Source organism: Bufo gargarizans, chromosome 6 (genome assembly GCF_014858855.1).
Source record: "Bufo gargarizans isolate SCDJY-AF-19 chromosome 6, ASM1485885v1, whole genome shotgun sequence".
In the NCBI taxonomy this organism is placed as follows: Eukaryota; Metazoa; Chordata; class Amphibia; order Anura; family Bufonidae; genus Bufo; species Bufo gargarizans.
In genome coordinates, this window is record NC_058085.1 from 353,163,132 (window position 1) to 353,186,938 (window position 23,807).

Sequence of the window (23,807 nt, forward strand, 5' to 3'; positions counted from 1 at the left end):
GCATGAGCCTTTAACTTGGATTTTTTGATAATCTGACTGGCATTCTCAACTGGAATGGCTTGTACAAGAATTGGCCTGCATTAAATACTAGTGACTCGTGCTTCAGTCATGGCGATACGGTGTTGACCCCATTTGCATGACTGAAGTATTCAGGTGTGGTTAAACTGCCTTGGGAGAGGTGTTAGAGCCATATTGTAAGTAGCAGACAACACCTCTACAGAGGCAGGTTAACCAGACCCGGCGACTGAAGCATGAGTCACCAGTATTTAAAGCGGGAGAATTCTCGTACAAGCAATTCTAATTCAAAAAGCCGGTTGGATAACTAGTAAAATGTCTGCAAGAAAAAAAAAAAAAAAAAAAAATTATATATATATATATATATATATATATATATATATATATATATATATATATATATATATATATATATATATATATATATATATATATACACACATGCACACATACACACACACACAAAAAGTTGAGTTGCTCTGACTTATTACTACTACCATGAGAACCTTCACAGAGTGTAGTGCTGGAGGTTGTGAACCTCAACTGTATGTCATAAATGATAGGTAACTTCCAGGACTCTCACCTACTGGGAGAATGGGGGACCCTTTTTCACCAAAAAGGGTGATGCATGCATATGTCTCTCTCCATTGTAGTTTACTACTCTGATAGACTTAGCCACATTTATAAAAGGCCACCAAGGGAGAAGGGCAACTCTATATTAAAATAGGGGCGTCTTGGCTAATAAGAGTTTTTTTTAATAAAGACTATGACAGCAGAGCCGATCCCAGGAGTGAGTGTTATGCACGCATCAGCCGCATGTTGCAGCACAAGAAACCACTGACGTATCACCCCAGACATCCAAAGCAATGATTCTTTTATTTCATTGTCTTCAAGTGCTGACAAAATGTAACAAAAAAAAAGGGAACACATTCCAATCCCCTCCCACCCGCTGCCGGAACGGCTATATCGGCTGCCAACAGTCACAGCGTCCTATGATCGGTGATACTCCAAAGAGCTCTTACATAAAAACCTACAGAAAATATATATATTCATATATGTCAGAATAAAAAACGAGATTTTTGTATAACTTACCAGTAAAATCTCTTTCTCGCTCTTTCCTTGGGGGACACAGAAGACCTTGGGTATAGCTCATCTCCATAGGAGGCGTGACACTAAGTGAAAACTGTTAAGCCCCTCCTCCACAGCTATACCCTCAGCCTGGAGAGAGAGACTGCCAGTTGCGTGTCCAAGCAGTGAGAAAAGGCAAAGTCCAACAAGGAACCAACAAGCCAACTACCCAACGGGTAACAAAAACTTGGAAACAGTACAGAGAAAAACAATGAATGGGTGGGTGCTGTGTCCCCCAAGGAAAGAGCGAGAAAGAGATTTTACTGGTAAGTTATACAAAAATCTCGTTTTCTCGCCCAGTTTCCTTGGGGGACACAGAAGACCTTGGGACGTTCAAAAGCAGTCCAAAAGGGGGAGGGACCACAGCACCAAGGTGAAGCACCCGAAAGGCATCAATGAACCGCCGCCCGCAAACCCAGGCGGGGCAGGCAGCATCTGCCAAAGTCAGAGTATGCACCCTGTAGAACTTGTCAAGGCGTGCAAGGTAGACCTGTGGCCGCCTTGCCCAAATGCATGGCCGAAGCCCAATGCCTCCGGCCCAGGAGGCACCGACCGCTCTGGTGAAATGAACGGTGACACCAAGACAGAACCCTGCCCTAGGTGCGGGAACCTCAGCAATAGCCAATCTGAGCAAGCGGAGGACAACCACCCTGGAGTCCGTCAACCCTATGCACAGACCTCCTGGAAACCCAAGAGGCCGAACATCTACAAGAGTCGGAGATCTCCAAGGAAAAAAACGGCAAGGCCCAAACAACGTCCAAATAGGTGAGGTGCTGAAGCGAAAGGCAAACACCACCTTCAGAAGGAAGGAAGGAAGGAACGAACGAAGAAAAACGGGATGTAGAACAGCCCTGTCCTGGAAAAGACAGAAGGCTCGTAACAAAAGAAGGGCCATTCCGGCACCCGTCAGAGAAACGACTGATACAGAACACAACCGTACCGGACAGAGGGGTTAGAGAGAACCTCTGTAACGGCCCCAAGGACAAGATTGGAGCGCCGAGAGCTCAGTATATAGTCCCAGGGCGGTACCGAAGGACAGTACAGAGGAACCAAAGAGCCACTCCGAGGAAGGAGGTCTTGGCAGGCCCAGAGGGCCGGGAACGCTGGAAGAGGAAGAACAGCGCCGACACTAGACACCCCAAGTAAACGACAGAACCATGGGGAGAGAAATTCAGAGTGGGGAATGCACAGCTCCCCACAGAACCCCATACAAAAAAAAAAAAAAACCCCAAGCCTTACGACAGATCCTGGACGAAACACAGCCAGGAGTGGACAGTAGCGAACCCGCTGGAGTCGCCTGGCAAGCGGGCGAAAACCCAATGTGATCAGGCGCAGACCAGTAACACGGGCAGAAGGGTCGACAAAACTAGCCCCGTCGGCCCTCGAACAACGTTGTCCCGTATCCACCCGAGTGGGGGAGCAGAGGACAGATGGAAAAAACCCAAAGGATCCGCCAGATACCAGGAGAAGACAGGCAAAAATCCATGCTGATGTAACCACGTTGTACAGCCCCGGTGTGGGAGATCAAAGGACAATCCGGATCGAAAAAGGTAGTCCCCCCAAGTTATCAAGAAGGCAAGTCTACAGCAGGACCATGCAATCTGCACTCAGCGGGAGGACAGCACGCGGTAGACTCAGTAAATAGGCACACAGCTAATACAGCCAGTGTGCCAAACAAAGCCGGCGAGATAAGGCAGCGGAGACAGAGGCCGGCATAACACCCTCCAACCGAAAGGAGGAGGGGAGGGCAACAGGGAAGCCATAGGCCAGCTGAAAAGCAGAACCCGCTACACTGAGAGACGCCCAGTCCACCGCCTCGCAGAAGGCGAATACCTTGGCGAACCCAAGGCGGAGGTCCTCCGGACCTGGGTAATCGAGCACCCAAGAGAAGTTGGGTGACCTTCCAGAGAATAGCAGCCCGAACCTGGCAGCAGATCAGACAGAAGCGCAGAGGCGCCAAGACGAAGGACTCATACCACACTGCATCCGAAGAGGAGGAAATTGCAGCAGGCAAGGGAATCGCAGTCCTGTACGAGCCAACGAAGCATTCGAGAGGCGCTGCAGACAACAGCACTCTCGAGCATGTGACCACTAGCGCAGGGGAACAATGCCGCGGGAGAACGAATGGGTACGCATCTAGGGACCACGAACACACCCCGGGCGGAAGGGCCACGAAAGGAATGAGTACCACCCAGCCAGGTGCAGTAGCGAACAAGTAGAGCCCGTCTACTGATAAAAAAGGTAGGTACCTTGAATACATTGGGCATTCATCTGCTGTTTGTTGGACACCACCTCAGGCCCACACAGTTGGACCGAATGAGCTCCTTAGAGAATAGTGCAAGGCTTGCTGGAAGCACCATATCCCAAGAGAAAAAAGTACATCTCAGGATAAAGGGGGGCATACGGACGAGCAGCCCCGTAAGCAGTGAGAAGGCCAACCCACCAATGGGAGAAGGCATACACGGCCCAAACAACGGATAGAGCGCACAAGAAAGTCCGCCCACTGCAAAAATAGTCACTCAGCGAAGAATCAGCCAGAGTCCAACCGTAGCAATGGAAGTGCAAAGTGCAACCCGAAAGGTAGTCATGCACAAGACTAGCACGGCATGCGATGGAACGCAAACAGTCCGCCCAGAAAAGGGGGAAAATGTACCTGGCAACCACTGCAGAGGCCTGCCCAAAAAAAGGGGGGGATGCCAAGGCCAGAACCTACTCCGGAAAGGTAGGACATACCATACTCCGCCCAGAAGGGGGCCATGCCCATGGCCGCACATATCCAGCAGAACGCAGGAAGGTCCACTTTAGTGAAAGGGGGCATGCACAGGTTATTCTATCATTAAGTGATTGTGCAAAAAAATCCACCCAACACCGAATGTCGTGAGAGTGCACCACTCCTCCAATGACGGGGGACGTGTACCAGTCCAGCACAGCATAAACAAGGACAGCCGTGGATCGTGTGAGCGTGCAAAATGCCGCCCATGGAATAATGGGGGGTTAAGCACAAGACCAGCACCGTATCCAATGGAAGTGCCAGCATTCCACCCAAGCTAGAGGGCAGGCTCCTGACCGGCAACGCATCCAGTGAGTGCAGTATTCCGCCCAGAAAAGGGGGTCATGCATATGGCCAGCCACGCATCCAGTGAGAGCGCCGCCATGGATGAGAGTGCACGTATGTCGCCTGAGGAAAGGAGACATGTCCATGGCCGGCAGCGAATCCAGTGAGAGTGCGGCACACCACCTACGGAAGGGGGGGTGGTCATGCAGATGGCCTGCAACGGATCCAGTGAGAGTGCAGTGTACCTATGAAAGGGGTTCACGCACACGGCCGGCACCGTATCCGGTGAAAGTGCAGTATTCCGCCTATGGAAGGTTTCATGCACATGGCCGGCAGCGAATCCAGTGTTCCGCCCATGGAAGGGGAACGTGCACAAGGCCGGCACCGTAACCGGGGAAAGTGCAGTACACCTCCTTATCCGGGGAGAGTGCAGTAGACCTCTCATGGAAGGGGTTCATGCACATGGCCAGCACCGTATCCGGTAAGAGTGCAATATTCCACTTATGGAAGGGTTCATGCACAAAGCCGGCAGCGAATCCAGTGAGTGCAGCGTCCCGCCTGTGGAAGGGGGTCGTGCATATGGCCAACACAGCATCCGGCGAGAGTGCAGCAGTCCGCCTAGAAAAAGGGGGATCATGCATGAGGCCAGGCCGCAGCCAGGGAGAGTGCAGTATTCCGCCTAGGAAGGAGGGTCATGCACCTGCAGCCACCAGAACTGGAGTGGGTGACGAAGTCTGGTCAGAAAAAAATTTGCATGCACTTGGCCAGCGCCGAATCCCGGGCGAGGGCAAGAAAAAACCGCCTGGGAGGCGCCGCGGCCGGGGAACACGACACACCGCCTAAGAGAGGGGGGCATGCATACAGACAGCAGTACTGAATGATGAGGCTCCCGCATCCTGCGCAGCCCACAAGTCCATTTATTTAAAACAAAATAATATTATTTTTTTTTTTTTTTTTTTTTTTTTTTTTTTTTTTTATTATTATTATTATTTCTATTATCATTATTATTTATTTATTAATATTACAGCCTCCCTGAGGCAGAAAGGGGGCCACCATACAGGGGCACAGGTCGTACAGGCCCTCAGGAGCCGGCCAGTACCCCAAGGGTTAACCGGCATCTGGCCTGGGGGCGGCGCAGCGAACCCCTGGGGGTGGGGGAACCTCCAGGCGGGAAATCAGCGCCTGGAGAGTTCCCGCCCCCCCCCCCCAGAGGCCAGAATGTTGCGGCCTAGCAGGCCGTGAAGCCGGGGCCTAAATTTTTGCGTCGCCCGGCTGACCGGGGCCGCAAGTATTTAAAGTATCGGCCGGGCCTAAGCCGGCCGCGGGAGCACCCGTACCGGTCGCGGGTGCCCAACCCGAGCGCCGGAAGTGCGCAGCAGGCCGCTAAACAAACTATGCAGCGCCCCGGCCGGCCGCGCCGCCATGGATGAGAGAATGCACCGACGGCCGGCCGGGACCCGTTGGAACACAGCGCTATCCAATGCCGGCTGCGGGAGCCCACCCGGCAGCCGGGAGAATCAGGGACCCGAGAGGAGCGTGAGGTGCGGCCCAGTAGGCCGCGATGTCTGGGCCCAAAGTTGTGGCGTCCGGCCAACCGGACGGATGGTCGGCCGGCCCAGTTATAGCATAGTGCGCACATGCAATGCAGACCGCGGGTGCTCACCCCGCGGCCCGGAAAAGTCAGGGGCCCGAGGAAAGAGCACCGGATGGTGCGGGCCAGCAGGCCGCGAAGCCTGGACTAAATTGTGGCTGCGCCCAGGATTACCCATGCCGTCAGGAGCGGCAGCAGGTCCTGAGCAGCGCACCGGTAAGCGCCCCCTCTTCGGTATGATCTATGGCGGGAGAGAGAGGGAGCAGATTGCCGCCTTGCGGCACCCCAGGGACCACCCTAGGTCCAGCAGGGCCACCCTATAGCCACTCTGCTATAAGAGACAAACATATTAAAACTGTCTTAGGTAAAGCACTGTCAGCCAGAGTCCTATGGGGGGTCAGTCACGCAGGAGACCGGGGAGGGAGGGGACGTAGGGCTGGAGAAGCCACTCTCTCACCACAGATGTCTTCGCCCTCGGTCCGTTCCAGCAGGGTCGCCCCTTCAGCTACTGGCACCGTAGTGGCAGGACGCTGGAAGAGGGGCTTGGCGTGCGGGCGACCCTTCCGCTGGCGGGATGCAGGGGAGCTGGGCTGCCCTGGTCCACCTTGCCTTCTGTGGGGGAGGCAGCAGTGCGGATGACCGGCACTGGCGCAGCTCAACCCCGGGAGAAACAGAGAGGTCTAGTGCGTCTCTGTTGTCCCGTATTCTGGAACAAAAAGAAAAGAAAAAGTAAAAATCAAAAATTTTAAAAACAACAAAGGAGAAAAGAGCCCTGCAGAGCAGGGAGTGTCTTGCCTCCTTGGACACTAAGCAAAAACTGGCAGTCTCTCTCTCCAGGCTGAGGGTATAGCTGTGGAGGAGGGGCTTAACAGTTTTCACTTAGTGTCACGCCTCCTATGGAGATGAGCTATACCCAAGGTCTTCTGTGTCCCCCAAGGAAACTGGGCGAGAAAAAAAATTATAATAATAAAAGGAAATACAAATGGGGGAAGGAAGCCATTACTGCAAGGAAGGTCACAAAGCCATGAGGATAAGCAAAGAAGAATAAGGGGAACCTTAAAAACATGTATTCCAGGCCGAGCAGGAGAGGTTCACCTGGACTAGAAACAGTATTATAGCGTGCTGTGCTTTTATAGTGTCTTGGTCACCGGTCACCTGCAGCGCAGAGGCCGCCATTATGTTACTCCGCTATTCTCTATGCAGTAATTCTATTAACGTAACAATTAAACGTTAAAGGTCCTCCCAGGCCATCCCCTATGGATCTTGGAAACCATAGGACCTGCATTGTAAAGGGGCCCTAATCCATTCAGACACTTATATTCCCTCTTAGATAGATTACACAATCCAATATTTAAAAGGTTTGTAGGAGATTAGGGTCCAGTTTTCCCCCACCGCCACTCTTCTCCATGGACAGTATCAGGTATTACAACTAAACACTAAGGGGCACATTTATTAAGACCGGCCTTGTCAAGTGGATCCGCCAGCCTCTACATAACTTTAGCGGATCCACTGCCGCTTCTAAATGTAAGACAGCTTCCTAGCCGTCTTACATTTAGACCATTTTCTACACCTAAAAACAGGCGTAGAAAATGGTAAGTGAGACGAGCCGTGTCCCACTCACACAACGCCCACTTTTATTTTAAGACCTGGCCTTTGCGCCAGAAATACGCCTAATTTAGGCGTATTTCTGTTTAATAAACCCTATTCTTATGAATGGAACTGCACTGCAATACCAATCTCATACCATGGGGAAAATAAGAAAAAAATAAGAAAAGAAAGAAGAGTGGCACTTTTTGGGGGAAGACATAAATATATATATATATATATATATATATATTATTTTTTTTTTAACCTAATCCCATGCAACTCCTTTAAAATAGGGAGGATAATAACACTACGTGTATACTACCATTCCCCTGGCTGGATCCTGTCACATCAAATGAGGCACAGATCATTGGGCAGGTCAATGAACATTATCACGCAGGCCTTGGATTGTCATAATTCTGAGAACCAGGTCTTAACTCCTCCTAACGTCCCTAACATGCAAAGACCAAGGGGAAAAGAATTCGGGTGAGGTTAGGGATTAACAGGTTTCTTCTTCTAGTGAGCTGGTGGAGAGGACTTTACTCCTCTAAATGGCGGGCTCTGCCATATGCAGGCTAAGGAAAGGTCTCACTGACCACAGCAGATCTGTCTGCTGTACCTCAGTACAGCAATGGTAAGGGTAGACTGTAAGGAGATAGGAATCAGTATTATTAAGGCTCAGATCCCACCCATGGGGATGCTGGTGCACACACGGGGCCTGGTGGTGATGGAGAACGTTGTTACAGAACTGTGCAGCAGTGGTCTGCCTCAGTGACTATGGGTATCCATGGGCAGTATTGCATGCTGCAGCAACATATTAAACCATTGCACATCATGTGCAACAGACCAGCGTACACTAATGAGAGGCACACAGAGAAAAAACAGTGTGGACATGTCAGAAATACCGGTCTCTACAGTAAGCGTGATCAGAGGATCTCGTTATATACATTCAGGTCCGTGTAAAAATGTGTGCATATGATTCGACAGAATAGAGATCCCCTGTACCTGTACAGACCAGTATATTTACAACGCCTTTATCTGTATCTTGTCTACAGATATGCTACATGTATGTAGATCGATGTCTGCTGTCCCTCTCCACCAAATCTGGGACCTATTAATGTTCTCCTCTGTCCATAGAGGTGCGTCTAATTCACAAGAAACATTAATCGGCGCAAGGCCTGGCCGCAGAAAAGTCTTCCGTTGCCTTGAGCTTCCCTGTCATAGGCACAGTACCTGAATGACCAGATACAGACATATAGAAGATATAGGTATATATTTAGAGTAATAATGAAGAGATGGTAAAAGAAGAGCTTGGAGCACGAGTGTAGGAGAGTTTTACAAATGGGGGCCTGTTGTAAAGACCGCTGATGTCCCAATTTTCTTTTTTAAGAAGTTCAGTCTTCCCTACTTTTTTTTTGTTAGGAACAAGGGGCAACTGCCCTGGGGAGTCCTCAGTCATTTTCTCCATCCCCTTGTGCTTTGTAGGGATAGCATGAAAAAAATTAAGTCTCCTTTAACAGGTTAATTTTGGCGCAGATTTTCAAAGCAGGTCCGAGTTTAATGTTCAGGGCACTCATAAGATGCTCTTCTTTCAGGAGAAGCAAAGCCTGCCCATCGATCTCCTGAGACCGGAAGTCTTCGGCTAAGTCCTGGCATCCTGATGACAAGGAGGGAAAGTGTGGTTAGTCTGGTGGGTCTAACAAGATAAAGCAAAGAAGAAATGAAGGAAACATCTACAGCAACTAAACAGATTCAGGCTTATTTTTTTCTAGTGCAAGACAGAGGACATCGTGATCCATGGACGGGTAAATTGTTTAGTTACATAAGCTGGAAAACTAACAATTACACAGTAGCTATAAATACGCCAGAGGATATGGAGCCCAAAGCTCCCGCACGGCTAGAAGCTGAATCTCCTTAAAGAGACCAGACCTGTATGGAGATGAATACGCAAAGAGGTATCTCCCAAGAAAAAGAAGTATCTCGCCAGCGCCACCTATGGAAAGTGGCTCCCTGTGAGTCAAGATCCAACTTTCCAACATGCCTTGGGATTTGACAAAGATATATAGCTGGACCAGATATTCAGCCATGTAAAGCTTCTTCAGGGTGCCTGCCTCTCATCAGTACGGTGTAGGATTAGGGCTGGCTCAGTGTGTAGTGACTCCTTGCATCCCCCAATATAATACCAATTCTGGATCAGCTATTCTTAGGACTCCGTGCTGTTCCATTCCTATTATTTCTCCTGCTAGAAGTTTGCAAATAAATTGCCAGCAGTAAAGATACTGCTGGGCGTTAACAGATGGTGAGTCGGACTCTGTTCAATCAGTGCTGCCAGTGTCAGGTTGTGCAGGGACACACCGCCTACTGGTAACACCCATCTGTACCATTACTGCAAGCTGCGGACAATTCATGCATAAACTTCTAGCAGGAATAAGAGAATAATGGCACAATATAGAGCAATATGAATAAATGCTCTAGAATTGTTATTACAATGCAAGTAGTTACTAAGAAAGACATGTCAGCAGAGGCGACCGCTCCTCTAAGGCCTCACGAACACAACAGTATTGCTTTTTCAGTGTTTTGCGGTACGTTTTTTACGGATCCGTTGTTCCGTTTTTTTGTTTCCGTTGTGTTTCCGTTCCGTTTTTCCGTATGCCATATACAGTATACAGTAATTACATAGACAAAATTGCGCTGGGCATAACATTTTCAATAGATGGTTCAGCAAAAACGGAACGGATACGGAAGACATACGGATGCATTTCCGTATGTGTTCCGTTTCTTTTTGCGGACCCATTGACTTGAATGGAGCCAAGCACCGTGATTTGCGGACAAGAATAGGACATGTTCTATCTTTTCACGGCACGGAAATACTGAAACGGAATGCACACGGAGACACTTCAGTATTTTTTGCTGAACCATTGAAATGAATGGTTCAGTATATGTTCCGCATACTGAGCTCAAAAAACGTCCAGTATACTGAACGCAAAATACTGTCGTGTGCATGAGCCCTAAGCATTGTACTGAAAAGCATAAATGTGGGGTTGCCACAAAAATAGACAGTAAGGCCTCTTTCACACTACAGTTTTTTGCGTTCCGTATACGGTCCGTTTTTTGCGTTCCGTATACGGTCCGTATACGGAACCATTCATTTCAATGGTTCCGCAAAAAAACGGAATGTGTTCCGTATGCATTCCGTTTCCGTATTTCCGTTTTTCCGTTCCGTTGAAAAGATAGAACATGTCCTATATTTGGCCGAGAATCACAGTCCGTGGCTCCATTCAAGTCAATGGGGCCGCAAAAAAAACGGAACACATACGGAAATGCATCCGTATGTCTTCCGTATCCGTTCCGTTTTTTGCGGAACCATCAATTGAAAATGTTATGCCCAGCCCAATTTTTAATATGAAATTACTGTATACTGTATTTGCCATACGGAAAAACGGAACGGAACAACGGAACGGAAACGGAACCACAACGGAAGCAAAAAACGGAACAACGGATCCGTGAAAAACGGAACGCAAAACACTGAATGCAACATACTGTAGTGTGAAAGAGGCCTAATTCATAGGCCTACAGCTGCATACGATTAGGCACAAGTTCTGTGGCAAACTCCAAATATGTGTGCTGAACATCTCACAGACGCAGTATGGACCTAGCCTAAAGGGCGTTGCAGAAGCATATGACAACCAGCCTGACATATCTGGGCTGTCACATCTGGACATTTATGACACAAAAATAAATAAAAAGAAACTGCACAGGATTTAGGGCACTGCAACTAAATAACATTAAAAGGTCTATTGAGATTTAAAGGCCTATAAAAATATTTTAAAAGTATAGTCTGTACAATGCCTTTTAGAGATGTTCCACCCACTCCAAAATGTGTTGTACCGATCGTAATTTTGAAATATTTCAATAAACCTTTTACAAGTACTTAGTAGCAGATTTTTTGTTGGACTTTGCTACTACTTCAGAGATCCCAAGGGACGCCCTCCCAGCAGGTTGGAGCTGCAGCTACACCCAGTGGGCTAACGATGCATACCAAACGCTTTCCAGCTTTACCTGCTGATAGCACAACTACTTCTGGTGAAGAGATTTGGTTATCCCTTGTATTTTTTAGCATCTTATACTATGAAGCACCTCTGCTTGCTTTGCTCTTCTATTTAAACATGTATGGCATATCCACAGGATATGCCATAAAAGTCCGATAGGTGCAGGTTTCTCCCCTGGGACATGCTCTGACCAAGAACAAAGCCACGACTAGTTGCACTGCCGCTGATGGAGAAGTGGTTGCATTTGCGCGACTCTCTCCATTCACTCCTATGGGACTTCTGAAAATTGCCAAGCTTGCTCACTTGGCTATTTTCGAAAGTCCCATAGAAGTGAATGGAGCGTGTTATGCAGGCGTGGTCACCCATCCATTCCAGGCATTGTCAGATGGGATCCCCTTTCTTGAGACAGGAGCAGGTCCCAGAAGCGTGACCTGCACCGATCACACATCTATGGCATATCCTGTGGATATACCATAAATATCTAGATGGGAATATCCTTTAAAAGGGCTTTTCGGGAATTAGGAAAATGAAAATACTTATTACTTTATTATAAATATTTTGCCAAATACCTTTCATTATTTATAATGGCTCGTTTTGTCTGGGGCGCAATCATCAGGGGAAACAAAATGGCCGCTGTCCCGTCAGTTCACACAAAACCTGTCCTGATCACACATGAGGACAAGTTACTTTTCAACACTGAGGTAAAGAGCTGCCTCATCCTCATCCTCCTCTCTACTTGTCAGGGATTATGATCCCGAATACAAATAATACCTTTAGCCGAATCTCTGGGGAATTTAGTTCATGAAGAGACATGAAGTACAGAGAGGACGGACAGGACAGACGGTGGTAATGTGGGGCTGTGGCAATGGAGACTACATACAAGTGCTGCTGCTCATAAGCCACACCTCACCCTCCTCTCATGTCTCCTCATCTTCTCCATTCCCACAGAGATTCACCTGTATTCAGGATAATAACCCCGGACAAGCAGAGAGGAGGATGAGGCAGCTCTATGGCTCATTGCGGTGAAGTAACTTGTCCTGCTGTGTGATTAGGACAGGTTTTGTGTGTACTGATAGGACGGCGGCCATTTTATTTCTCCTAATGAATGCTCCCTAGACAAAACAAGCCATTCTAAGTAAAGAAAGCTATTTGTGAACATATTTATTATAAAATAATATTTACGTATTTTCATGTTTTTAATTCCTGGAGAATCCCTTTAAGGTATTCAGTCTATTCAGCATAGAAGAACATCATGTCCACATTACCTGGCAGAGAAGAAATAAACTCGTACACCTCCTCCACACTCCAGCGACTGGGATTGCTCGACAGAAACACCGGGTTAATCCCCAGCAGCTCAGAATTTGATGGTCCGCTGGTTGGAGTGCTCCCATCCCTCTCCCGTTGTGGCGTCCTGCAGGACGGAGGTGCTGGAGAAGTTGGAGAGAAAGCTTCTTCATAGCTGGAATTATCAGATCCACGGCTGGAATCCTCCTGAAAGAAAGTACGAGAAGCAAGATCCTGGTCAGCAACGTAGCGTATTTAAACATTCAATCTACAGATCAGCGATCCTCACAGTACTTAGGGCTCAAAAACCCCACAGGCACCTTTGGTGCTGCAAGTTTGCAACCCTTATAGGCACCACAAAACTAAGCTATTTACTGGCACTGTATCAGCCACTAAAATGAACGCCACACCCTTGAGTCTACTGTGCTTTTAACTAACAGGCACAATATTAGATTGGCTCCTCATTATATGCATCTGTTGGGGATATTACATTTTCAATTATGCCTAATTATTTCATTTTCTTAACCAAGATTCTCCTTGACAGCTTGCTTGGTCAGAAGAAGTGCTGTACAGGAGAAAATTCCAGGCAGCAGAGGAATCTGTCCCTAGCAGAACGACTTGAAAGCATTGTGGTTAATGTCAATGTTCCTGTTGGCAAACTAACATTTTGAATACATATTCTAAAGGGAACCTGTCACCGGGATTTTGTGTATAGAGCTGAGGTCATGGGTTGCTAGCACATCTGCAATACCCAGTCCCCATAGCTCTGTGTGCTTTTATTGTGTCAAAAAACCGATGTGATACATATGCAAATTACCCTGAGATGAGTCCTCTATGTGAGATGAGTCAGGGACAGGACACATCTCAGGTTAATTTGCATTTGTATTAAATCGTTTTTTTTTTTTTACACAATAAAAGCACACAGAGCTATGGGGACTGGGTATTGCGGATGTGCTAGCGGCCATCTAGCAACCCATGTCCTGAGCTCTATATCCAAAATCCCGGTGACAGTAGGGTTGGGCGATATACCGGTATCACGATATACCGCGGTATTAAAAAAACGGCGATATGGCGATATCGCCGTTTCCTAAATACCGCGGTATTTTGTGACGTCATCAAAGAGGTCAGCGCACATTGAGCGCTGACCTCTTCTAAACGTGCGTCCGCCCGCTTCTACCAACTCGCCTTCAGGAACTGACTGATCACTTACCGCCCGCCCCTGCACCTTGCTCTTCCTCTCGCTCCTGGCCTGCCTCCTTCTTGCTCCGCCTCCCTTAGTCAAGTCTCCACCCACCATCTGACATAATCACCGTCGTCACCCACCAGTGCCGGGCGCCGTGTGAGTACTGTGTGAGTACTGTCTCTGGAGAGACTTTTCCTGCGGCTGCTTCACTAGTGCGTTCTGTCTGATGACAAAGTTATAAAATTACTACTTCCCGCAGCGGCCGCCCCGGCTCTCCCTCCTCCTCGCTCCCATAAGACCTTATTATAACGCTCCTTGTGGTCCCCCCATACAGTGCAACGCCTCCTTGTGGCCCCCCATACAGTGCAACGCCTCCTTGTGGCACCCCATACAGTGCAATGCCTCCTTGTGGCCCCCCATACAGTGCAACGCCTCCTTGTGGCCCCCCATACAGTGCAACGCCTCCTTGTGGCACCCCATACAGTGCAACGCCTTCTTGTGGCCCCCCATACAGTGCAACGCCTCCTTGTGGCCCCCCATACAGTGCAACGCCTCCTTGTGGCCCCCCATACAGTGCAACGCCTCCTTGTGGCCCCCCATACAGTGTAACGCCTCCTTGTGGCCCCCCATACAGTGTAACGCCTCCTTGTGGCCCCCCATACAGTGTAACGCCTCCTTGTGGCCCCCCATACAGTGTAACGCCTCCTTGTGGCCCCCATACAATGCAACGCCTCCTTGTGGCCCCCTATACAGTGTAACGCCTCCTTGTGGCCCCCTATACAGTGCAACGCCTCCTTGTGGCCCCCATACAGTGCAACGTCTCCTTGTGGCCCCCCATACAGTATAACGTCTCCTTGTGGCCCCCCATACAGTATAACGCCTCCTTGTGGCCCCCCATACAGTATAACGTCTCCTTGTGGCTGCCCCCATACAGTATAACGTCTCCTTGTGGCTGCCCCCATACAGTGCAACGTCTCCTTGTGGCCCCCCATACAGTATAACGTCTCCTTGTGGCCCCCCATACAGTATAACGTCTCCTTGTGGCCCCCCATACAGTATAACGTCTCCTTGTGGCCCCCCATACAGTATAACGTCTCCTTGTGGCCCCCCATACAGTGTAACGCCTCCTTGTGGCCCCCATACAATGCAACGCCTCCTTGTGGCCCCCTATACAGTGTAACGCCTCCTTGTGGCCCCCTATACAGTGCAACGCCTCCTTGTGGCCCCCATACAGTGCAACGCCTCCTTGTGGCCCCCCATACAGTATAACGCCTCCTTGTGGCCCCCCATACAGTATAACGCCTCCTTGTGGCCCCCCATACAGTTTAACGCCTCCTTGTGGCCCCCCATACAGTGTAACGTCTCCTTGTGGCCCCCCATACAGTGTAACGCCTCCTTGTGGCCCCCATACAATGCAACGCCTCCTTGTGGCCCCCTATACAGTGTAACGCCTCCTTGTGGCCCCCTATACAGTGCAACGCCTCCTTGTGGCCCCCATACAGTGCAACGTCTCCTTGTGGCCCCCCATACAGTATAACGCCTCCTTGTGGCCCCCCATACAGTATAACGCCTCCTTGTGGCCCCCCATACAGTATAACGCCTCCTTGTGGCCCCCCATACAGTATAACGCCTCCTTGTGGCCCCCCATACAGTATAACGTCTCCTTGTGGCTGCCCCCATACAGTATAACGTCTCCTTGTGGCTGCCCCCATACAGTGCAACGTCTCCTTGTGGCCCCCCATACAGTATAACGTCTCCTTGTGGCCCCCCATACAGTATAACGTCTCCTTGTGGCCCCCGATACAGTATAACGTCTCCTTGTGGCCCCCCATACAGTATAACGTCTCCTTGTGTTTTTTTTTCTTTTAAACGGGTATTTATCGCGATATATATCGTTATCGCGATAAATTTTTTAATATCGTTATCGTCTGAATATTTTTGATATCGTCCAACCCTAGGTGACAGGTTCCCTTTAAGTTATATTGCTGTTATATATATTGTTTAAAACGTATAAGACGACAGAGCAAAGGATGGAGGAAGAGCTGGGGCTCAGTCTCTATTCAGTCACATTCTTAAAGCGGCACGTCACTGCTGCACTTTGTTAACAAGCGGTGGCGGAAGAACTGGACTGGCAGAGCAGAGAATGGCGCTGGAGACAGAAGTATACAATAATTTTTATTTCAGACCATTCAGTGGCAGGCCCGAGATTTTTAATTATCTCAAACAACCTCTTTGAAGAGGTTTTCAACAAGTCAACTACTGATGGCCAGTTCGCAGTGTTTGCCAGCGAACACATGCGGGCTGCCATCTTTAATAAGGTAGACTCACCCGTCCGGCGATGCACAGGTAAGCCCTTACCTGTGCCGAGAGCCGGTCTGAAATCAAATGCAGTCACCGGGATCAGGCAGTTCTGAGAACAGCCCTATGAAGGCCCCCGGCGGCTGTTCTCGAAACTGCCTGCTCCCGGTGACTGCATTTGATTTCAGACCGGCTCCCGGCACAGGTAAGGGCTTACCTGTGCCTCGCCGGATAGGTGAGTTTACCTTACTAAAGATGGCAGCCCGCATGTGTTCGCTGGCGAACACTGATAACTGACCATCTCTGCTGATGGCCTCTCCTTAAAGGGCTTCCCCAGGAGTTAGGCATTAAACCAGATGGAGCCAGGCACCAGAACTACATGGCTCCGTCCGCTGTGTAACAGCTATGCTTGGTTACTGCAGCGAATGGGAGACGCAATTCAGTAAAAGGAGACGACCATTACGTGGTGAACAGAACTGTATAGCTCAGGTGCTTGGTTACAGCGCTGCATCTCCTGCAAACAGAGCAGTATGGGTGACAGAAGTCATAGTCCCGTCAACCTGATACTGATGACCTATCTCAGGGGTGGGCAACCTGCGGCACCCCAGCTGTTGTGAAACTACTACAACTACCAGCATGCATACTTGCTGTGCTCGTCTTAGAACTCTCATGGAAATAAATGGAGCACGCTGGGAATTGTAGTTTTACAACAGCTGGAGTGCCACAGGTTGCCCACCCCTGACCTATCCAATCGATAGGCCATCAATGCCTACATCCCAGAGAAATAGGCATTTACCATTTGATCAGTGGGGGTACATGCTCAGAAACCCCCACCAACTGAGTGCAAGATGCAAGGATATGACTGCAGAGAGACCTGCCTTACTTCTCACTGCATACAGACACTAAATATGTTCACAGCATGTATATTGCAGAGTAAACACTTTAGATTTCTGCACTGCTGACTGTACATTTAAAAAACACCAAGTTCTACAATGTGAAAGAATCAGGCTCCAGGCACCTCTGTTACCCGCATTCTCTTCCCCTGGATCTTGGCCCGTGCAATCTCAGAGCTGTTCCTCCGTGGACCACGTCTGCGCACTCTGACTCCTCCTGCATCTTGGAGTGGGTTTAGCTTCTTTCTTTTAAGACGGAACTGGTGGCTGCAGCTGACATTATATCTAACACAGAAAAAGATTTGTTTTAAAATTCAAAACGCCTATGGGTGCTCTTTGGTACTCCTATAGTTTACTAGGGTTCCTGAATACATAACTATCTTTTGTACCTGATTATTTGGGTCAGCAGCTCTTTGTTTTGCACATTACATTTACATAGTGTTCCCTAAGGCTATAAACTGCTACAGTGGGGTTTTTTTTTTGTATGTGGACACAGTGCCCTGCACTTTGGTGTATGATTCTCCTCATTTTTTATTTTTTAAATCAGGCAGGTCATCAATATCAGATCGGTGGGGTACGACACCCCCACGATCAGCTGTATGATGAGATGGCGCACACGTGCCATTTCCCTTCTCTCTTCACCGCTGCCGTATGTGATCTTGCCATAGACAGCAGCAGAGAACAGGAAGAGAGAACGTAGACGGCACGTGCGCACTGCGTTTCCCCATACAGCTGATCGGCGGGGGTGCCGGACCCCAACGATCTGATATTGATGACCTATTCTCAGGATAGGTCATCAACAGTAAAATCCTGGACAACCTTTTTTAATACTGTTTGATTTCCGAGCAAATTTACATAGCAGCACATCAGTATTTATACTCATGTTTTCAGGTTTACCTTTTGGCACAAGTCATCGAGCAGAACCTCTTTGTGCCACGGAACTGGTCTGCTGGAGCAAACTTTCCACAGTACTCGCACTTCAACAGCTTTGAGGTTATAGAATCTGTAACAGAACACAAAGTTATTCCAGAAAAATCTAACAGAGAAAGAAATTAAAAGGGGATTTTCAGGTTCCTGATATTGTTGACTTATCCTCAGGGTAGGTTACTAATATCTAATCAGTAGTTTTGATCGAGCGCCGTAGTGCTCGGGCAGAACACATCGGGCTGTTCGGGTGCTTGACCGAGCACCCGAGTATAATGGAAGTCAATGGAAGAACCCGAGCCTGCTCTGAAGAGGGGAGGGTGCCCGATTCATAGGAAAAGGTCAGAAATTGATGGACACACCACCAAAATGGTTCTGGAACAGCATGGGGAGGATGTCTGGATGCATCTTGGACTCACAGGTCGCTGCTGAGATGTTGTGCAAGTTCAGCCAAAAATATTGTTGATTTTCGGAACTGGGGCCATGATTAAAAGGGACGGCCGGTGGCATCCGTATTGCGCCGCTGTAGGTGAAATTCGTGACAAATCACAGTGAAAGCATTTGCCAAGAATGTTTTCATTAATCAACAACGAAAGTCAGAGGTTCGAAGACAATCCGACAGGCGTTCCAGCGGTGTTATTCCCATGACCCGCAGAGCAGCTTCCGGGAAACCAAAGTCTTTGGGTTCTGGGGAGAGTATGGTTGCAAAGCTAAAACTTAAATTAATTGACGGAAGGGCACCACCAGGAGTGGAGCCTGCGGCTTAATTTGACAGCAAACCTCACCCGGCACGGACACTGAAAGGATTGACAGATTGATAGGTCTTTCTCGATTCTGTGGGTGGTGGTGCATGGCCGTTCTGGGTTGGTGGAGCGATTTGTCTGGTTAATTCAGATAACCAACGAGACTCCTCCGTGCTAATTAGTTACGTGACCTCCGGCGGTGAGGATTGTATTGACCAGACTCTTATGGGAGAGTGCCTGCTGCTTAGCTGACCATGGAAAAAATAATGGTTGAGGGCCTGCAGGTGAGCTGACCAGCGAAAACATTATGGGCGAGGCCCTGCTGCCGCTTTGTTGACTCTAAATAACTTCTGCCTGATCGCACGCCCCTGTGACATTGATGATCCATTTGGATGTCTGCCCTATCAACTTTCGATGGTACTTTCTGCGCCTACCATGGTGATCACGGGTAACGGGGAACCAGTGTTCGATCCCGGAGAGGGAGCCAGAGAAACGTCTACCACATCCAAGGAAGGCAAGCGGGGGGGGGGGGGGGGGGGGGGCGCGCAAATTATCCACTCCCGACTCGGGGAGGTAGTGACAAATAACAATACAGGACACTTAAAGGATAACTGTCATATTTTTTTTAAAGTTTATTAGAGCTAGGCATGTATACTTGAGTAAGTCTGTCAATGATTGCCAAAAGATCTGTAATCACCTTATAATAACAGCTTTCATTATTATCCTCTGTCCCTTTCCACTGCTCCCTTAAAAGACCGTTGCAATGGCTCATGTCTCCGGCTAGGAAGACAGAGGGGCGGTCCTTCACACCGCATGCCTGCATTAAAGGGAACCAGTCACCGGTATTTTGGGTAAAGAGCTGAGGACATGGGTTGCTAGATGGCCGCTAGCACATCCGCAATACCCAGTCCCCATAGCTCTGTGTGCTTTTATTGTGGAAAAAAGACGATTTGATACATATGCAAATTACCCTGAGATGAGTCCTGTCCGTGACTCATCTCATGTACAGGACTCATCTCAGGTTAATTTGCATATGTATCAAATTGTTTTTTTTCCACAATAAAAGCACACAGAGCTATGGGGACTGGGTATTGCGAATGTGCTAGCGGCCATCTAGCAGCCCATGTCCTCAGCTCTATACCCAAAATCCCGGTGACAGGTTCCCTTTAAGCTTCAGAGGGAGGAGGCGTGTCTCTCAGTAATCCAATCTGATTGGCTGGCAGGAAGCTGCTGGCTACAGCAAGTTTGTATGTGACCTGAGGGAATGCAGTTTTGGCCTCAGAACTGGCAGAGGAGCCATCTTGACAAGATCCTCATAATGTAGGATTTAAAACAGCCGTAACTAAGGGGAAAACTCAAGGAAAACAGTGGTAAGTGAAGAAACTAAAGATTGCTTTCTAGTCACTGTTCGCAGCGTCTACACAAAAAGTACACTGTACGTCACAGATATGCGAGGGCATGCAGGTGAGCTGACCAGCGAAAACATTATGGGCGAGAGCCTGCTGCCGCTTTGTTGACTCTAGATAACTTCTGGTCGCGGGAAAGGCAGCCGAACCTGAAGTCAGCCATGTGTGCCAGAGTACCAACAGGCTCAGACTTTGCTGTCGTCATCAGGAGGTGAGCTGACCGTGTTAAAGATTGTAGGTGAGGGCCTGCTGATGGGCTGCCCAACTAAAAAATGTTGTGGGCAGGGCCTGCTGCCGAGCATGTAAAACATTTTATGGAAGAGGGATTTCTACTGAGCCAACAATTGTATGGACGAGGGCCTGCTGTCTAGCTGACCATTTAAAAAAAATTGTGGACGAGAGCCACAGCTCAGTCTGGTCCCTTATCCCCTGCCACAGCTCTGCGGCGGTGTGCAGTTTGTCACCTAAGCAAATAAGTTTCAGCACAGCCTGTTGCCGCTTCCCCACTGCAGTGCTACACTGCTTCCAGCTGCTGACCGATGGCTGACTGGTGCTGCAAGATGATAATTCAGAGGTGAAGTGGAGGAGGAGAAGGGGGGGGGGGGGGGGTTGCAGCCAGTAACATAGGTGGCGGCAGAAACCCTGATGGAAGTAGGTCCCGAAATCCTTGGCGTCGATAGCACCAGTGCCATCCCAGGGTACGACTCGCTCCCGGCCTTCACAGCGTTCACCCGGTGTGCCGTCAGGGAAATGTAGCGTCCCTGGCCAAAAGCGCTTGTAATGTTGATGTCACCAGCGAATAATAAAAAATTTAACTGAATGAATGTCACTGATATTTAGGATGCGCACACATTATACAGGAGGTATAGCGCAAGTAATGTCACTGCCACCACCGCCTAATGACAAATTACACTGAATGAATGTCACTGATATTTAGGATGCGCACACGTTATACAGGAGATTTGGCGCTGGTAATGTCGCTGTCACCACCGGCTAATAAAAATTTTACTGAATGAATGTCACTGATATTTCGGATACGCAAACGTTATACAGGAGATGTAGCGCAGCTAGTGTCACTGTCCGCAGCGGACACAGTCTACGGAAAAAGGACACTGGATGTCACAGATATTTTAGGGATGCGCACACTTTAAACAGGAGATGGGGCACAGATAATTTAACTGTCCGCAGCGGACACCGTCTATTGAAAAATTTAATTGGTCACCAAAATAATTTTGAAGCACACACGTTACACAGCAGATGTGGGCCTGGTCAGGTCACTGTCAAAAGCGGACACCGTCTACGGAAACAGTGCAATGGATGTCACTGACATTTTAGGGATGCGCACACTTTTGTTGTGTTTTTTCATAGGTACAACATTTATATCAAAATATCCTAATTATAGTGGATTTGATAGATATATATATATATATATATATATATATATATAGAGAGAGAGATATATATATATATATATATATATATTAGGCGATGTGTGTTATATTCACCATTATGTCTTTTAAAGTAGGCCGAAAGAGGTTCATGGGAAAGAGACAGTTTATGTACCAGTCTGAGAAAAGTCATTCGTCTCCTTATGGATTTATGGCTGAGATAAGAATATTTTCTAGACGCAGCTGGTGCTAATTAGTCCTACAGTTTGGTATCTATTAATGAAGCAGAAAATCTGTAATATCTATATACACGTATAATCAACCTTAGTTTTTGAATAAGAAAATCAATAGGACCTATGTTTTGTTTTATATTCAATATTATGAAGGACATTTATGCATCTATTATATTTCTCACTAGGAACGCATATACTCCTAAAGCATGGCGAGAAGAATTTAATGTGTAGACTGTGTTAATGAGTCCTCGTTCAGGGAAGATGTTTTTTTTTTTTAACTAACCAATCACCCATTGGAGTAGCAGAAGAGGCACAGATATCTGTGAGAGTATAATGTCCATTATACTATTATCTGTAACATAAATTTGAGAGTATGAGAAAAGTCTAAATGGTGCCCAAAAGTCTGTGTTTTAGTTAGTTTTTGTGTCAAAATTAATCCCTCAGCTCCAAAGGTTTAAGGTTCCAAAGGTCATGTGTTTAGAATGTGAGAAAGTCAGGCTTGGATATTTAACCCTTTCTAGAATGATACTAATAGCTGGGGTAATAGTGTCATCTAGGGGTAAATGAGTAACATTACACTAACAGCAGAAATGCATTTTGGGTAATACAGTGACATCACAGTCATCCTCATATGTACATGCCTAGCCGACAATGATTGGAAAACTCCAAGCTAGGAAGGTGTGTCTAACTGATAAGTTTGTGAACATAAACCACACACACGAGGGAAAGGAAAAAGAGCCACAAGAAAGAACACGCAACAGAAGACACAAGTAACACAGAAACAAAGAAAGTAAACACACCCCAGTAGAAAATCCCAATCATAAGAACAGACTTTAGAGCCGACTCCCCTTAGGCCTCTTTCACACAAGCGTCGCATGTGAGGGCCGGACAAGATGCGGGTCCGTTGCAGGAAAATGTGCGATTTTTCCACACGAGTGCAAAGCGCTTGTAACGGAACGCCTAGCACCCCGACTGGGTACCTCCGTCAATAGATGCTCCTAGTGCTTTCCGAGGACTCCAAGCACTCCACTTGACACCGTACGCACTGCAGACCCCACGAACCGCCGCAGCTTGGTTGGGGTCTCACCGTCCTCCACCCACGCTGGACCTACGACAAGGCTCCAGGCTCCAGTGGGTGAACCTCTCCTACAGCCAGAGAGCAGGAACAGCTCTTACAAGAGCTAGTAGTTATGCCAGGGGAGTATAGCAAATCTTCAGCGTATAGCAATCCCCCAGTTTTGATCAGTTATCCAAACACCAGTCTCAACATGATGAAGGATAAAACAGGAACACTTTATTGAGGGCTACTCGCCCATATTTATGCAGGTCCCCATCTGGTGGCCACGCCCTTAGGGGACCAGAAGGGAGACTGTGACACAGGACAGATATGCAGAAATTCAGGATACACAGACACAACACATCCCCACAATGCATCATGGTTTCCTCCTCTCTGCCTGGCGACACCCGAGGAGCAATCCAATTATGTCTCAGGACAAAGGGAAAACACCAATACACACGTGGAGACAACAGGACAGGAATCACCACCCAAACACACAATGTCACACCCCCACAGCAAACACAGACATTTAACATATCCCCAGATAGCTCAAGTCTGAGTGCATATCATTAGGTGAATGGCACTCAGAATACACGAATACAATACTATACGGTCTGTCTTCTTTAAAGTTAGTATGGGCCATAATCCTGAGGCAGGAGGCTGGCAACCAGCCCCCTCCAAAACACCGTGGCGAGGTTGGTTTCGTCACAGCGCTTTAATGCATTTTGAACGCGTGTGAGAAAAATCGGCATGTTTGGTACCCAGACCCGAACTTCTTCACAGAAGTTTGGGTTTGGGATCGGTGTTGTGTAGATTTTATTATGTTCCCGTATAACATGGTGATGGAACATGTGAAAGACCATGTCATGAGCACAGTGATGTCATCAAAGGTCCTTTAGCCAGGTCCTGAAGAAAGTAGAAAGAATAGGAGATCCGCTCCGTGATCAAGTGGATGGGGCGAGTTAAATTTGTTTAT

At 48.1% G+C, this 23,807-nt stretch overlaps 1 protein-coding gene across 6 annotated transcripts in view; it reads right to left on the reverse strand.

The window, feature by feature from the left end:
- Positions 1-8,629: 8,629 nt before the first annotated feature.
- Positions 8,630-23,807, reverse strand: part of PHC1 (polyhomeotic homolog 1) — a 119,488-nt gene continuing 104,310 nt past the window's right edge. For 4 of the 6 annotated variants that reach the window (XM_044299822.1, XM_044299821.1, XM_044299826.1 and 1 more), the window contains exons 12-15: positions 17,978-18,083; positions 17,206-17,365; positions 12,688-12,913; positions 8,630-9,030 (exon numbers count right to left, since the gene is read on the reverse strand). In XM_044299822.1, coding sequence (XP_044155757.1) covers positions 8,876-9,030; positions 12,688-12,913; positions 17,206-17,365; positions 17,978-18,083 — 647 coding nt within the window. In that variant the 3' untranslated portion in view covers positions 8,630-8,875. The remainder of the gene's footprint in view (positions 9,031-12,687; positions 12,914-17,205; positions 17,366-17,977; positions 18,084-23,807) is intronic. The other 2 variants (XM_044299825.1, XM_044299824.1) reach the window with 1 other exon arrangement.